We start from the raw sequence: 19,441 nt of genomic DNA, 5'->3' as shown, positions 1-19,441 counted from the left end.
ATTTCATAAATTTGAAGATGCCTCTTATACTGTAAATACAATCTTGACATGATAGCCCCATTGGCACAGTGGTTAATGACCCAGAATATGACAAAGCTAAATTGAGATTTTAAATAGTTTAAGATGAAAATTGTATTTGTTTTATAAGTTTTAATGTAAAGCATAGTTATACACCGCATATATTCTGCTCAGTTGGCTGCATGGAATCGAGATTATGTGAAATTTGGACAAAAGGACTACGTCTATTTGATTTTCTTAATTTTAAACGTTATTTAATCGAGCTCTTATTTATTTCATGAAAAACACTGATGTCTTTTGGACTACCAAAAATTTTTGTATTTACTCGTAATTTTTTGCCAATACCCAGGTAAATCAATTATATTAGAGATTGTCAAACATACAATAGAAAAGTGGAAGAAATCAATCTTCAGCTGCATGATGCCAGCATGTGTCTTCTCGATCTGAATGCTGCAGTCCTGGTCTCCCATCCAGAGGTCTGGAAACCCAGGAGACATGAAGTACGTGAGGTTGTTCTGGATTGTCCCCCCGCAGGTCACCTCAACTGGAATGTAAGGAAAAGTTATTAGAACCTAAAATAAGTGAAGACAGACTAAGTTGAACTAATAATCGCTCCTTGCTGATTTCGGCTACAGCGATATACAGGCGGTTTTATTTCGGATAAAAGAAATGTATTAAAATATTTAGAAATAGATATAAGTAAATTCTGTTTAATACTGTAAAATTTAAAATGAAATTTATTTCAAAAAGAAAAAACTGTGAAATCAAATGTTTCTTTCTTTCTAAATCGTTCGAATCACATCGAATTTATCTTATTTTCGGAAGTCAGTAGAGAATAAATTGCAAAGACTATAAATAATCTTTTGTCCAATTCCTTCGTGCACTAAACAAATTACTCAGGACTTTCCTCCTAGCTTCCACGGTATGACAGAGGCATTTTTTCTTTATAATGACGTTATTTTTCTTATTCAGTTATATTATGCATGGCGACCATTCAATTCCCAATTGCTTCTTGTTATCTCATGAGTTCCCTTACGCATATAAATTTATATCCTATACTTCAAGCCTATTCAATTTTATTTTCGCTTTAAAATAGCCTTGAAGGTCTAATCTATCATCGTGTTAAAATTGATCAAAATGCGTTCATCCGTTTTGGTATAAAGCGTAACATACGTAGATACGTACACTTTTAGGTTTGAAGTAAACTGTAGAATTAATGAATAACTGAAAGGTGTTGTGAAATAAAATCTTGAAAAATACAATCTTTTATATTAATTCAATTCCAAAGTAACATTTCTACACTATAAATTGTGTGTATTGAGTAAAACAAGAAACATTTATAATTGTGGTATTGCTCTGAGAAAGTTGTAAGGCAGCAACATCTGCTTCAACTTGTTATAAATAGTTGTTCCTGAGAGCAAAAGCATATATAATTATTATTTTTGAAGTAAAACTTCTTTAGGCGCGACTAGGGAGTAACTCAGATTTTTTTTCTGACGGAAGTAACGCTTACTATAGTCTGTGTAGTTTCCGCCATTTAAAAATAATAATTCTGATTGGTTGTAAGTATATGTCATATAGTCATATACTACACGCTTCTTGACTTATACGCCAGCTAGTGGCAAATATCATAATCAATTAGGATTATTTATTTTCAAATTTTCAAACGGATCAATTGTGAATAGCAAAGTGAATGAAAAATTCAACAGTTTTAAAAACATTATTTTAAATTGCAAAATTTTTTGAAAATCTCTAAATATACTTGTTTATTTATTACTTTTAAAATAAGTAAATTAAAAATTTATAATCAATCTATTTTAAATATTGCTGAAGACAAAGTAGTATCCATAGCAACAGATATGTATATAGGTTGTCATTCAGTTGAACAAGAAGCATATGTACGCCAACAATTTCATAAAATGTCAGTTATTGATACAGGAGGATCGCCTTATGAAATCACATTAGTTCTTAACAAATTTTACATTATTACAACCAATATTGATGTATCTGATGGCTTAGCCAACGGTTGTGTTGGAAAGTTAGTGTATATTGAACGTGATGACAGTGATAACATCATACGCTTAGGACTTGAGTTTCCTGGTAAGATAGGAGAGAAAATTAGGAAAAAAGCTGCCCATCATATTCAAACTCTAAACATTAGTAGAACAGCAGTCCCAATTTTACGAAGTAATTTTATCGTCATCTGTACCAATGAATAGAAATAAGACAATATTTGCAAAGAGAAATCACTTTCCATTAGTATCTGCTTGTGCGCTTACAATACATAAGTCTCAAGGTGGTACTTTTGATCAAATCGTTTATGAATACAATAAAAGTCACAGTCAGCAGCTGTTATATGTAGCATTATCACGAGTAACTGATATAAATGGATTGTTCATTGTCTCAAACACCGATGACAACAAATTTTATCATGGAAGAAAGCGTCCAGGGGGAATAGTTGATTTACAGTGTGAATTTGAAAGACTTTCAAATTCTCGCCTAATAACACAACAGGAAGAATTATATAACCTTGTAAATGAGAGTAACATTACACTATTTTCCTTCAACTGCCAAAGTTTACGTGCTCATGTTTCTGATCTGAATGATAAAGTATTAAAAAGGTCCACATTGCTGTTATTTTCCGAAACTTGGATGAAAAATGACGAACAAATTCTTATTGAAAATTTTTATTGCGTTACCCAATACAAACGACCCAACTCAACTGCTGGTGGAGTAGCTGTATATCATTCATCTACAGATACACTGAACAATGTAACACCAATTCAAAATATTTCACCAACTATATTATCACAAATTTCCGATGAGGTTTCACAAATTGGTGACATCGCCTTGGTTCGATGTGTTAATACGAATGACCAACCTGTGATTATCGTTGTTATTTATATTTCTACAAATACTAGCCTGACAAATATCATAAAATTTATTCATCAGCAATTACTTCACTTCACAATTGAAGGTTCTCGACTTTTAAATAGTAATTATCATGAATTACCGATGATTCTAACTGGAGATTTTAATGTTAATTTTCGCTCTCAGGAATCTCAGCCGTTAATTGATTTTTTAGAAGAAAAATTTGATTTATCTATGAATACTTCTCGACTTCATTCAACAACGCGTTTCGGTACAACGATAGATGCTGTATTTTCAAGAAAAGTAGCAAATTTAGAGAGTAAAATTTATGTTTCACATTATAGTTACCACAAACCTATAATTTCGTACGTAAGAAATTATGATGACATTCAATTACCTGTTTCGAATGAATAATATTAATATAACATTTAAATAATCTTTGTAAAGCACATGAATAATAAATATAATTAAATTATAATATAATATTTATTTATTTAAGTTAATATTTAATCATTTCAGTGATATATGTCGTCAACGCCAAAGAAGTTTTACTTCAATCGCGCGTAAAGGTTACACGCACACACTTTTTTATATGAACAATACTTTTATTTTAACACGTGCTTAGCCTTAATATCTACGTATCTGCGATTAACATATAGAACCTAGGTACATACATTAGAGCCAAGCAGTAGAATATTCGACCCTAAAATGAGCTCTGACGCTAATCATGCCAATAAAAAGAAATAATTTGGAAAATCCAAAAGTGCACGCCTCATAATTTTTTTTAATAAATATTTATTAATTATTATTTTTGTTTATTTAATTACAATTAAACCACATCGAATCAGACCCTGAAAAATGAAAGGGTTCTATTCCTGAGCATACTCAAGCGTAAGAGAAAAAAAAAGACTCGATTAGTAAAGTATTTCGGTCGCTATCGTGTTAACAAGAAAAAGGATCCGCACATACAGACACACGGACGTCCAAGACAGAACTTTTTTAAACTGTTTTTTAACTAGTTTAAATAACAAAAATGACATCAAAAATATCATGAACGTTAAAAATAGTGTTTTTTCTTAATATGTGTGTGTATGGTTTATCTTACAAGTGCAATGTATGATACATAAAGACATTTTAAGTTTGAAAAATCAGATGTTTTGCGCGAAGTGACAGTAGTACCCACCTCAACGCTTCGCTTATGAGGCGTGCAATAGATATGCAAAAATTACACAAAATAAATAATGCAGACACGAACACAATTACATAACTACAAAATAAAATAAATATCGATAATCATAGATATTAAATTGGAATCGTATATTGATGTTTTTGAATATTATTAATGTTTAGTATCAAGAGATGCGTAATCATATTGCTCTTTAACATCAAAGAAATCATTATTATGTCACCATTATTATCACCATTATTATGTATAATTATAACTTTCTAAACACAAATAATAAACATAACTACGCAATTATTTGCGACAGGAAACTAACCATTTGCGTTTATCTTTGTGAAAACTGATTGTCATTGTTTGTTTTACTATTTGGATTTAAATGTATTAATTTATAAAGCTCCATTTTAGGTGAACAATGAAATATTTATAGCAATTATATATGAATTTAATAAGCTATAAAATGATTTAACTGGAACTATAAATAAAATGAATTTGCATACAAAATAAAGAAAGATTTAAACCTACATCGTCAAATAAAATATGAATATTCAACGAGTAATTTGTTAAAAACCGCTCTGTTCCAATTCTGAAACATGATATATCTGCACTTCATACAAATTCTACGTATTTCCCTAAAAACTACCTGCGCTTAAATTTTAACATAGCAAAAGGTAATTCATCATGATATACCTAATGACACCACAGAAACAACAATTTCTGGCTTCACCATCAGTACCGTAGTCGAAAAGTTTAAGAATTTTGTATTACCAAGTTTAATACCATGCCCAAAAATACGGACTTTAGAACTGTCGACTTTAATGATTCTTTTTTTTTTGATCTAGTTCAGTTTGAAGGCAGTTTATTTTTACACGCTTTATATTAGCTTCACCTGTATGTTTGTAACCGACTTCTTTGGGCGCGATTTTGACCCACTTTAAACGGCCAGATTTCGTTCAAACTTTGTAGATTTATTGAGGACCGATGACAATACACTAATTTGATAAAATTTTATATTTTTTAGTTCGGTTTTCTATAATTATTATTACACGCTTTATATTAGCTTCACCTGTATGTTTGTAACCGACTTCTTTGGGCGCGATTTTGACCCACTTTAAACGGGCAGATTTCGTTCAAACTTTGTAGATTTATTCTGTTAAAAAATATAATTTGAACCAGAAGCATGCGCAACTAAATCTATCAAGACTCTATATGCACACAGAAATATACCTACATACTCCCTCGTTTCGCAGTATTACAAAAAGTTAATGTACTGTTAAATGCCATCAATACCAACATAATATTACGCGAATGTCTGAATAATTGAATTTCGCTTTCGCGTCGCAGGCGCATCTTGATGGCGAAAACCGTTACGCACTCCGCCATCGCGGTATGTTGATTGACGCGGTTAAGCTGACGTGCGTGCGGACAGAGAGAGGATGGGTGATTAATTTCACTTTTTTTAAATTGATTATAAACTTCATAATAATACGGGTAAGTGTCGTTACAAAAAAAAACTTCTTTCCTGGTTCCTGTACTGTAGCTACTCAATCATGTACGAAACAATAATGTAATGTCATTTATAATAATAGGAGCTATATAAATGATATATAATATACATTGTGTTATGATAAAAGAAGAAATAACGAATACCCTATATTGTACATACCAAGAAAAATATATAAAACTAGATTTCCGCCCGCAGCTTCGCCCGCGTTTGCAAAGGAAAACCCGCATAGTTCCCGTTCCCGTGGGATTTCCGGGATAAAAACTATCCTATGTGTTAATCCAAGTTACCCTCTATATGTGTGCTAAATTTCATTGTAATCGGTTCAGTAGTTTTTACGTGAAAGAGTAACAAACATCCATACATCCATACATCCATACATCCTTACAAACTTTCGCCTTTATAATATAATATATTAGAATATTAGATATTAGATTGTTCAGTATTGTGCCTAATAAGCTACCTATAGATAACAAAGTCCAGGATACCAAATAATGATATTTAAGTAATAACAGTTGAATCTAGAAACATTGCTAAACTATTCCTAATGAATTTTTACATAATGATAGAAAGTCTGGAATACCAAAACACATTTACCACATGAACGAAGCTAGTATACTTCTTTATAAAAGCAGTTATTTTCTTTAAAATATTCATTGAATCCATATAAAAACGTACTATTTGATTGACTTTTCAAATTACTATTTGATTTGAGTGCCTTAAGTTAAGAAATAGTTATGTTATTGGAACAAATCCAAGTTCATTTAATTTATTGCCTCGCTAACTTGAGTTAAGACTTGAAAATGTTATTTAAGTGGTTTGTATTGCGAATCAAAAGTACTTTATGTTTTTGTATGACGTGCTCTAGAATAAATGCGGTTATTCAAAACTGCAGCTGTATTATATAGGCTGATTATATAAAATTTTATAATATCTATGTCATCTGTTATTTATCTACTGGATAGCATGTTCAACTACATATTATCAAAACGTCATTTTAAAATTGTAGCTATATAAAATCGAAATTATCTCAAATAAAAAGTTATTTAATATTAACCATCTTATTGCATTTTTGAAGATTTAAAAGAAACATAGAAACTTCCTATGTTACTTTTAAATCGCTTATATAAATGTGAAATATACCTAGTGATTTTTTGGTTCGTACTGTAATTTACGGACGTACCTGTACATAGCTGTACATAGCTTACAACTCAAATGCTCCATTAGTAACAATCTCGATCTTCATCGACAAAATATTAGAAACTTAACACTATTATCGATTGGAAAACAGTCGCAAAATAGGCAATGAATCATAATCAAACCGGCAAACAGAGACAGGCGAATCGTAAATTAACCTCAGATATCGAAAACAAAAGGATGGAAAGCGCTCGGCTCGCTCAGTATCCATTCTTGTTGAATTTATTCGCATTCATTCTAACTGGCCCATTGTGTCAGCAGCTCTTGCAATGGGGCCACGAAACGAACATAATGACGCTAAATGAAATCGCTCGTTCCCTTGCAAAGTATGAATGTGGATGTGTGGATTGTGGGTATACTTTGATGAATGAGAACACTAAACAAGGTAAAAATTGTAATTTGTACTTAGTACTTAAGTCTCATAAACAACCAACCTTTGTTTGGTTTAAGAGTGTTGTAATTTAAAAACAGAATTGAAACTAATGCGTGTATAGAATAGTTATTATTTAATTATTAAAATAGAATCTACCTATTTTATTCACTTGTATAGATTTATTTCAATAAACCTCGAACATGGCAACCACACAAATAAATTTCTAAAATCGCGATCGCTTAGCGTTTTTACCCGCTAATTTCATAGCCCACATCCTGGCCCGATACTTGAATTGTTTATAGATTGGAAAACTTTGCGGTATCTTATCCACAATGATCGTCTACGGAAGTGAGTCGCCTAAAACTAGACTATCTTTATTCTAAGCTGATGCACTGGAAAGAAATGTTACCTCACTTGAGGTCCGCATTCTCGGAATGTTTTTCTTTCAAGAGTAGGTTACTTATTCATTGTACAATTTTTAATGCAATTAGATTTCTCGGAACTTAACTCGCGCACTCCTTATAATAATATTTCCTTATGTACTGCGAGGCAAAAGTATATCAAATAATTTTCCATTAAGTTTCTTTTATCCGTTTCCTTTTTGATTTGATTTTGTTTTCTTAAATTTATCCACCTCTAAAGTTTTATCTATCCATCCAGACGTGTAAAAGTATCTCAGACCGACCGCGTCGCGTCGGTCATGAATTCCTAACATATTATCACTATGTGAATTATTATTTACTAGATTTCCGCCCGCGGCTTCGCCGGCGTTTGCAAAGGAAAACCCGCATTGTTCCCGTTCCCGTGGGATTTCCGGGATAAAAACTATCCTATATGTTAATCCAAGTTACCCTCTATATGTGTGCTAAATTTCATTGTAATCGGTTCAGTAGTTTTTACGTGAAAGAGTAACAAACATCCATACATCCGTATGGATGTATGGATGTATATCCATACAAACTTTCGGCTTTATAATAGTATTAAGATGTTATTAGTGTGGATTTTATAGCATTTATAACTGAGCGAATAAACTCAAACTCACGGTTTGAATATACAAAAACTCAGTTACATTTTGAATACACTCAGTTACATTTTCAGATTTATCTTCAATCTGAAAATGTTAACACCCACTTGACCAAGAAGCCAAAGTTTGACAAATATGACATGTATTAACCCGCACTTGACCAGCGTGATGGATTATGACCTAACCCCGGTAACGTCAACAAAATTAACCTATTTTATTGACTGATTGTCTGTGGTAATTTGAATAATTGGATTTCAATCAATCATCATTAGGAAATTCGATCTATATTTCTTCCTACGTATAAATAAACTAGCTGCGCTCCACGGATTCACCCGCGTGGCTCCGCTCCTGTTGGTCTTAGCGTGATGATATACAGCCTATAGCCTTCTTTGATAAATGGGCTATCTAACACAGAAATAATTTTTCAAATCAGACCAGTAGTTCCTGAGAATAGCGCGTAAAAACAAACAAACAAACTCTTCAGCTTTATAATATTAGTATAGATATACTCACAAACACAACACACTCCAAGTCCATGGGCGCAGTCACCAGCCGCGGTTCCTTCCCGCTGTCGACAGTCATACGGATTCAGGCAAATGCCTGACCGCGCTACTGGGTGCGTGCTCGCGCACTCCCGTTCCCCTCCCACTGGGAAGAAGTTAAGCACTTTGCCAAGCGTGAACACACCTGGAAAAGAAAGAAAAATAGATGCATATATTAAAAAAATTTAAGAACATGCAAAAAAGATCATATTAAAATATTACATTAAAACAGCACGGAGTGAAAAAGGGATTTATAGAATAACAAACAAATTGATAAACAGAGTCAAATGAGCACTGTATTCTTGGAAATAGTTTTGGCTTAGCATAAAATATGTCCTGTATGTACAGTGGTGGACGTTTAATTAGAAACACGTAACACGATGAAGTAGTCATCATATTTATTTAACATTTGTGTAACAAAGTATTAAAGATAGAGCATTATACGTTGATTACATATTATCGTATGGAACTATAATTATATAAATATAACATATAAAACAACTCTCACAGAAAAGACGAAATGCTCTAAAATATAAAGCTTGCCATGGAAGGTTCTATAAAAGGCAAATCAAGCAAAATAACTACGAATTACTTACATTCTCTTACAAAGCAAAATAAATTGCATATATGTGCATAGAGTGGATACAATTTTACACATACAAGTACAGTAGCAAAAATGTCAACGATGGTTCACGAAATCATCATACCATCTTGAATGGTGGTCAATCTCCATCAAGATTAGCCGCCGTGACCGTAATCCACCCAGGACATCACCAGTTTATTCCGGTTTATCATCTAGTTATACCAGTTAAAACCAGATTGAACCAGATAATTATCTGATGAGTTTTTATGACATATATAACACGTTTAAATGCGTCATAGACGGTTATAGTTAATGTCATGTTTCGGAAACAACCTGTTTGTGTCATAAATATTAATAAAAATATGGCCTGATTAAAATGTGTGAAATTAGAGAATTTGTACGAATATTTCTTTTAAATTAAAAATCTTGTAAAAGAAAGAATTATAGCGATTTAAAATTGATTTGTCCTCTATTTTTAACACAGTGAAAAATTATCTGCCTATATCCCCTGTATTGGGATGTGTGCTTGCTGACTGTACTAAATGTTCAGAATAAAAACAAAAACCAATATCTTGACAAATATGATAATTATTTCATTTCGTATTGTATGTAGCCTTTTCTATATTATTTCAGTAATAATTTGGTTTCACAGAAAGATTCGTATAGGTAAATAACTTGATATAACGAAACACAGATTCGTGCGCTATCAAAATAAGTAATTTATTATTTTAACATTTCAAGTACAACTTGCAAAAACATGAAATACTCAGTACATTATCATTAATCATAGAACGAAAGTTAAACAGTTTTTGCGTTGTTAATCCACAAAAACTTCTTTTGTACTTCATTTAAGACGGCTCGGGTTTTTGTGTTCATTTGAAGTATCTTTTTTATCACGAAAGGTGTTTCAAAGAGAATATAGTGAATGCTCTTGATTCTGTTCTTTACAATTTACATGCATTTAATGAGATTCGAACGACTTCCCAATCTTGGATTAGAAATGACGAATGTACTATATATACATTCGTCATTATGACTCTACCTCTATGAAAAACAGAGTCGCTTGAAATGCTGAAGCGATTTGGCTAAATTTTTATGTAATGATAGACAGAAAGGGGGGTTAAATAGATGACGACGGTTTTATAATATTTTGTTGGCACCTTTTTTGGGAACTTACTTGAAAATCTTGTAAATCAAGGCACAATCTATTCATGAACTTCTAAATAAATTCAAGTAAAAAGTCTCATTTACTCTTTCTTTTGAAGTAGGTTGAAAATCAAGTTCACTTCCAAACTAATCTTTATAAGAGAGCCTAATACAAATTTGTTATTATACTAACGAGATAGGTATTATTGCCCGCTGGCCACAACAAACAATATACAAAAAGTTAATTAGGAACGTGATTAGGCATTACTTTTTTCCTTGTAATTGATCTGTAGTTCATTAGTGGATTAATAAACAAAATAAGCCTACATTTTTATTGGAGTCTATTATTTTGTTTTCTTATTAATCTAAAAACAATAGTGAAATAAAAATAACTACGATAAATGATATTATTGGAAACAGCACGAGTTACGATATTTTAACCCTTAAATTGATTTCGTCCGTTTTAAAGGACATAGTATTTACACACATGCTGGCGCTGTTACAGTAGACCTAGGCATTTCCAATTGGTATATTGGGAAGGTACTAGCTATGTCCTTCGCGTACATGCAGGTTTTTTTACCAAAGCGAAGTACAGTCGCGAATGGTGACCATTTGAAAATTGCAAAAAACGGATCTCTTGACTCTCCTAATAAAATTGATAATAACTGTAAGTATTTTGGCTATTTTGCTTATAATGTTATATTATTAGTTAGAATACGATTGTAAGTATAGTATTTTGACATAATTTTTACATATTTTACAATATTTGGAATACAAATCTTAGTTTATATACGATGTCCCATAAAACGGACGTTGACAACTTGGAGTATATACTAGGGTATTCTTCACATGTCCTATGTAACGGACGTTGCCAATAAGGCCATCCATTTTCAACGTCATCATTTTGATATATTTTTCTCTATTTTTAATATGTTTTAGAGGAGCATGACTTGGCAATCAATAAAAAATTCCCTACCTATCTCTGGCGGAAGCTGAAGAGTCTGGCGTTGAGTTGAGATGACGATTTTGAAGGAAATGTAGACCTACGGGAGTGATTTCACTATGATTACAGTGTCAATCATTTACCCCCAGCACCATACCTTCGGAATTATACGACATATTGATTTGAGACACAATGAAGACCCAAAAAGTCAGAATTTTTACCATCAACAAAATATTATTGCTGCAGAATTACAGCCATTACATGCGTTGCGAGATGAATCTTCCCTACTTCTCAGTAGTTCTTCAGCCACAGCATGATGTTACTTACCAGAAATACCACCCAATGTTGAAAAATTAAAATAATAATACCTTACAAATTAAAAAACTGGCAGAAAATGGATATAATATATGCCAAAGAATCCAAAAAAAAAAGCGATTTAAATTTCCTGTTTGTTTTGGTACTTCAGGCATGGTATACGACTTCTTTGCATACGATGAAGCAAACACATTTCAATCTGTACAATATAAGGAATGGGAAGAGGACTTTCTTGGTGTATTAGATAAGTTCTCAGGCTATGTAATACTATTTATATTCAAATTCTTAGCATATTCTTAGGCTGTGATTTTTGGTAGTGTCGTTTTTTAAAATCCATTATTTTTAACGATATCGTTAAAGTTTTAACCAACATTTTAAGACAGATGTTTGAAAAGCTTATTCTAGATCGTCCATAATTATTATTTGATAATAATTTTGAATTACAGAGTTGAAAATGTGCATTGTATTCATGTACCACGGTTGCAGGAATAATGTGCAATGTCCGTTATATGTGACGGTTCGAACATGTACATATAATTGGCAGTGTCCGTTTTATGTGACATAGTGAAAACAATAGAAAAAATTAAAATTTTTAATTTTTTTTTTCATTTTCCTCTTTTCTATCTTAATTCCAACACATCCTCTAAATTTGGACATTATAAACACAAGTTATCTAGGGGTGACAATTTAAGGGTTAATAAAACTTTGCAAATAAAGTTCACCAAGCTGGTAACATTTAGGAACAATAAACAAGTTTGAGAAAAAAAGATGTTTCATTCTAGACACCTAAAGATTAGAATAGAGTATTTTAAATACTCTTGTCACGTAGAGAACTAAAACCAAACCTGAAATAGTGAAATATATTAAGAGAATTGAAAACATGAAGAGCTATTTTATATCTTCCAGTGAAATATATAAAAAATCGAGTAGATTACACGCATACATATAAGTGAAGGAAAATGACCGTAAAACCGTATTTTCTCAGAAGTAATTGATGGAAAAACCGCGTGACTCACAGCCACACTCACAGCTCTTTAAGAAAGCATGTCTCCAACTGGTTCCTTTGGCCTAGTCGTGGTTATCACGGATGATCTATAAATTAAAAATAATAAGCCGGACTTGTAGGAAAGTTTCTTGTTGAACACCCTTTGATTTCATCTTTGTGGAAATAATTTTAATAATGCTGCTTATAAAATAAATTGGAAAGATTGTAATGAATATAGGAAGAAAAAATAAAATGTTGTTTTTAAATCCTCGACTTTCGCTTGTTAGGAATAAACACGAAAACTACCGCACGAATTTGAAAATTGTTTTCGCCAGCTGAAAACTGCATAATACAATAGTAACATAATAAGTATACCTACACTAACTGTTTTTATTTGAATATTGTTTTTTCGGGGCTAAGAGTGCCGGGACGAGCGCCTAGTTACTAGTACTTCATCATTTTTATTTCAATCTTGATATCTAGTACTTTCTATTATCAAGTACCCAAATATCGTCGTTCCTTTCAGGACGTCCACTGCAGGACACAGGCCTCCCCCAAAGATTTCCATAACGACCGATCACCAGCGGCCTGACTCCAGCGGCTAAATATATATAAATTAAATCCGCTTGCAATGAGAATATTGTTACAAAATATTTTCCAAAATATAAATTTATTAAGACTTCTCAAATACAAAATTTTATATAAAATACAGTAAATAACAGTGTGTACAGATCAAACACGCTATAGATCCGATCTATTGCCCGTACAAGAATCGCAAACAACTTGAAATAAAATTGTTTACTGACGTTAACTTAATACTGTATTGGTATTAAATCTGCTCTTTTGGATTTTCCGCTAGCTTTTCACACGGAAAGTTATATCTCTATATTATTGTTATTTAAATTGAACTGTTCTTAAAAGGTTTTGTGTTTACATGTCTTTATCTTTTAATTTCTTTATATTTTAATGCTAATAACTCTGTAGCATTTTTCCCCATTTTAATTTAAAACAAAAACTAAGAATAGATACTTATGTTTAAAAAAAATATACTTAGGTACCTTATATTTTTTGTAGATTCATGTTAAGATAAGTTTAATATTTAAGTAAATTTAAATAATTATTAAAATTATAATACCTATAGGTATTCTTATAGTCATCGCCCACGTAGGATATAGGTAGATTAAAATCTGAATACGGAAGAAGACTCTTCACTTAATATGCACAAGTAAAACTGCTACCTGAAGCTAGTTTTTACACATAAGATTTATAAGTAACTAGCTGCGCTTCGCGGTTTCACCCGCGTGGCTTTGCTCCTGTTGGTCTTAGCTAATGATATTATATAGCCTTATAAAGGCCTTCCTCGATAAATGGACTATCTAACACCGATAGAATCTATCGGCTATCGGACCAGTAGTTCCTGAGATTAGCGCGTTCAAACAAACAAACTCTTCAGCATTATAATATTATTATAGATTTATATTAAATACTATACAATCCAATTAAAAGACAGAAGAAAGTTAAAAAATCATTACACACAAATGTAAAGCTCAGGTTCACCTCAGTTCACAAAAAGCAATTTATATATTTCGGTTTAGGTATAAAAGTGACGCCGAATAAAAGCGTTTGGAAATGTAAAAAGAAAAAAGCAGTTGAAAATCCCACTTCCGTGAACAGTGAAAGTGTTTTGTATTGATTTCGGTCATTTGTCGTGCCTAGCGCATTTTGGGAATAGAGGTAAATTTTATTTGTATGTTGTTTAATCTCTCTGAAATTAGAAGACATCTATGGAATCCCTAATCATTTTTCTCAATATCTACTGAGAGTTCAATCTGAACTTCAGCAAAAACTCATACTATTACTACAGTTCTTACTATGAAAGCGGGTGGAATTTATAACAATAATTATTACTAACTCACTGAAAACTTAAAATTACCTTTAAATTGAATGGATATACATCTATATTAAACCAGTTCAATTTTAAAGTAATTGTAATATGAACTGGTTTAGAAAAAATATCCCACCTAGACGAAGTTGGAATAAAGCTAATCATGTCGTTAAAAATGGGAACGCGTCTATAATAAAACATTTGAAGTCAAGAATCATCCTTGTGAAAGTGATGTCTAGAAATTTCGATTCGTTATTTTTGCAAATCGACATACACTACTTGATGACTTTGTAGTTTGTGGTTACTAATAGCACAGTCCACAGATAATCTAATAGTGAGATGCAAAATCTCATCGTTGATTGACATGTAAAATTTTAAACTATGATGTAAAAAATATGGTCATAATAAAATTGCGAGAGTAATAAAACAAGAAAAAAATATGCGACGCAATTGATATGAAATATGTTACTCTATATTCTACGATAGCTATTTAATAGTACATAAAGTTATATTGTCGTGTATAAATCGACATATTTTACTCTTTCCATCATCAGACATACCGAAAATCACCTTTCTCCAATGTTGCTATAAAACAATAGCTTTTCTTATGTTCCCAGATGAAAAAAAAAAATATATAATTAAAATTTTTTTTTTTTTTTCTCCTTAATATTCTTTACTAAAGTTTAAGTACTGTCCCATGTAAAGCGAATCGAGACTACAATTAAGTTAAAACGCTTCGCAAAGTAGATGTTAATATTAATGACTCTTTTAGTTTGACTTCGGAAAATAATTTGAGTAAAGTTTTGCTTCAACTAGCTTCTGGAATTTGTATTATTTAAAGGTTAAGTTGAAAAAACTTCTGCTTAAGAAATTTTTCCAGGACTAAAGATTACGTTTTTACAATACATAACGCCATGCTTTTAATGTTTCTTTGCTATATACTTACGTATGAAAAGTTATGTTAATCATTTTGTGAATGCTTAATTATCCGAAGTAAAGTTTTTTTTATTATTCTGCCCAACATGTCTGTCTTAATTATATTTCTCTTGACATATTTTATGTAACATGTAATAGAGGAAGAGATAAATTTCAGATATACATAAAAAATCTTGATTCACTGTAGTTTCCCAAACGATTTTGGGAATGTTAGTTATAAATAAATCACAAAATTTTGAATATAAGAGCTTTTAAAATAAACATAGAAAATATTAAAGTACTGTAGTCTGTAACACACACTTTCTATCGTCAGCTTAGACAGATTAAGCCATATCAGTAAATGCAGACAGGTATAAAGTATACCACGGGGTGAGCGAGTTGACCGGTTTGGTGGTGAGCCGCGTGTAGGCATGTACCGGTTAACACTAGATATTATATGCTACACTAGCTGTACCACGCGGTTTTACCCGCAGTGCTCCGCTCCTGTTTGTCTTAGAGAGATAATATATAGCCTATAAGCCTTTCTCGATAAATGGGCTATCTAACACAGAAATAGTTTTTAAAATCGGACCAGTAGTTCCCGAGATTAGCGCGTTCAAACAAATGAACAAACTCTTCAGCTTTATAATATTAGTAGAGATGTATACAGGGTGTCCCACTGTGGGTATACTAAGCTCAAAGGAGGTTATAGTTTTGCATACGCTGAGTACGTAAAAAATACTTATAAAATTCTAGGTGCATTTTTTTTTCAAATAGATGAATTCTTAAAACTCTTTGTGTGCACCCATAACAAGAAACCCGCCCAACTTTGACACCAGCACGTGAGCTATTGTTTAAGATTATATTTTCATAGACAAAATGCTCATATTAGAGAAGCGGTATATGCTGGCTGCGCGAAACTAGAGAAGAAAACATGGATTTACAGGAAAAATAGAGCAAAAAATTTTTGGCGTAATTTTGTTGTTGAAATTTTTTTTAAGTATTTTTTACGTGATTAGTGTATGCAAAACTACAAGTCGCCTCGCGCTTAGTATACCAATAGTGGGACACCCTGTATAATCTTCATTAATATAAAGAGGTAAGTTTTGTATCGCAATATAAAAGAGAAACATTTGTATTTTCGTATGCAACTAAAAATCCCATGTAGAGTAATTGTAGAGTCTGAAGAATAAACTTTGAATTTTTATTTCATTGCTACTAATCCTACTCACATATTTTTGCTTTATTTAGTGAGTGAGACAGGAAGTGACAGGGTATATCATTATTACAAAATAATAAATGGGAGATTTACCGAGAAATACACATATCACTGTATTTTTTTTTCTTAAAAATCCTCTTTATTTATCCTTTCCATATTTACCCCTTCATTAATGCTATATCCAATTATTTTTAACAATCCTTATAACCTTGGATGATCCCTTCAAACTCAATCTCGCTAAACGGCCTGATGCGGTGCACTTTGACGTACTTTCTAGAACACAGTTAATGTGGCATTCCAACTAACGAGAACTAACTGAGCCCTTATAGAGCTCATTACAAGTTTGGATTGTAATTTGACACTCTGCTGTTCTGTGCGCGGTCACTGTGTCGGAAAATTTGGTTTGGAAATGACTTAAAATTTAAGTGCATTGCTTTAATATATTGAAAAAGAATACATAATTAAACTTTGAGTTTTTCAAATTTATATCTATGCATATTTAATTTTTACTCTTTTTTTACCCGACTACGGCAAAGCAAAAGGAGGGTTATGATTTTGACAGGCTATGTATGTATGTATGTATGTTCATCTGTTCCCTCGTAACTTCTAAACTACTTAATAGAATTCGACAAATGACATATCATTAGAAGCGTCTTAATTGTCCGCTGGTTATAGGCTATATGGGGTTTCACAAAATCTAATGTGGCGCCCTCTAGCGGACAAAACATACAGAGTAAGTAATGTGAATGTGAATGTGAATGTGAACATACACAAACACAAACACAAACAACGAACATTGAACAACGAACAACGAACAGCGAACAGCGAACATCGAACAACGAACAACGAACAACGAACAACGAACAACGAACGACGAACGACGAACAACGAACAACGAACAACGAACAACGAACAACGAACAACGAACAACGAACAACGAACAACGAACAACGAACAATGTGAATGTGAATGTGAATGTGAATGTGAATGTGAATGTGAATGTGAATGTGAATGTGAATGTGAATGTGAATGTGAATGTGAATGTGAATGTGAATGTGAATGTGAATGTGAACATACACAAACACAAACACAAACACAAACACGAACATGAAAACGAACAATGAACAGCGAACAGCGAACATCGAACAACGAACAACGAACACCGAACAACGAACAACGAACAACGAACAACGAACAACGCACAACGAACAACGAACAACGAACAACGAACAACGAACAACGAACAACGAACAATGTGAATGTGAATGTGAATGTGAACATACACAAACACAAACAACGAACATCGAACAACGAACAACGAACAACGAACAGCGAACAGCGAACAACGAACAACGAACAACGAACAACGAACAACGAAGAACGAATAACGAACAATGAACAACGAACAACGAACAACGAACAACGAACAACGAACAACGAACAACGAACAACGAACAACGAACAACGAACAACGAACAACGAACAACGAACAACGAACACCGAACACCGAACAGCGAACAGCGAACAGCGAACAGCGAACAGCGAACAGCGAACAGCGAACAGCGAACAGCGAACAGCGAACAGCGAACAGCGAACAGCGAACAGCGAACAGCGAACAGCGAACAGCGAACAGCGAACAGCGAACAGCGAACAGCGAACAGCGAACAGCGAACAGCGAACAGCGAACAGCGAACAGCGAACAGCGAACAGCGATCAGCGAACAGCGAACAGCGAACAGCGAACAGCGAACAGCGAACAGCGAACAGCGAACAGCGAACAGCGAACAGCGAACAGCGAACAGCGAACAGCGAACAGCGAACAGCGAACAGCGAACAGCGAACAGCGAACAGCGAACAGCGAACAGCGAACAGCGAACAGCGAACAGCGAACAGCGAACAGCGAACAGCGAACAGCGAACAGCGAACAGCGAACAGCGAACAGCGAACAGCGAACAGCGAACAGCGAACAGCGAACAGCGAACAGCGAACAGCGAACAGCGAACAGCGAACAGCGAACAGCGAACAGCGAACAGCGAACAGCGAACAGCGAACAGCGAACAGCGAACAGCGAACAGCGAACAGCGAACAGCGAACAGCGAACAGCGAACAGCGAACAGCGAACAGCGAACAGCGAACAGCGAACAGCGAACAGCGAACAGCGAACAGCGAACAGCGAACAGCGAACAGCGAACAGCGAACAGCGAACAGCGAACAGCGAACAGCGAACAGCGAACAGCGAACAGCGAACAGCGAACAGCGAACAGCGAACAGCGAACAGCGAACAGCGAACAGCGAACAGCGAACAGCGAACAGCGAACAGCGAACAGCGAACAGCGAACAGCGAACAGCGAACAGCGAACAGCGAACAGCGAACAGCGAACAGCGAACAGCGAACAGCGAACAGCGAACAGCGAACAGCGAACAGCGAACAGCGAACAGCGAACAGCGAACAGCGAACAGCGAACAGCGAACAGCGAACAGCGAACAGCGAACAGCGAACAGCGAACAGCGAACAGCGAACAGCGAACAGCGAACAGCGAACAGCGAACAGCGAACAGCGAACAGCGAACAGCGAACAGCGAACAGCGAACAGCGAACAGCGAACAGCGAACAGCGAACAGCGAACAGCGAACAGCGAACAGCGAACAGCGAACAGCGAACAGCGAACAGCGAACAGCGAACAGCGAACAGCGAACAGCGAACAGCGAACAGCGAACAGCGAACAGCGAACAGCGAACAGCG

The 19,441-nt window shown here is 33.9% G+C and overlaps 1 protein-coding gene across 2 annotated transcripts in view; it reads right to left on the bottom strand.

Annotated features, from left to right (window-relative positions):
* The window catches only part of LOC149480801 (uncharacterized), a 40,424-nt gene that overhangs the window by 4,653 nt on the left and 16,330 nt on the right, over positions 1–19,441 (bottom strand). For both annotated transcript variants that reach the window (XM_089706019.1, XM_089706020.1), the window contains exons 2-3: positions 8,681–8,854; positions 402–562 (exon numbers count right to left, since the gene is read on the bottom strand). In XM_089706019.1, coding sequence (XP_089562145.1) covers positions 402–562; positions 8,681–8,854 — 335 coding nt within the window. The remainder of the gene's footprint in view (positions 1–401; positions 563–8,680; positions 8,855–19,441) is intronic.

This window comes from Colias philodice, chromosome 17 (assembly GCF_061535455.1).
Source record: "Colias philodice isolate Cphi_HAF_F1 chromosome 17, ilColPhil1 Martin Lab GWU primary, whole genome shotgun sequence".
Taxonomy (NCBI): domain Eukaryota; kingdom Metazoa; phylum Arthropoda; class Insecta; order Lepidoptera; family Pieridae; genus Colias; species Colias philodice.
Note: the sequence above shows the minus strand (reverse complement) of the source record. Positions and strands in the feature narration are given on the sequence as shown.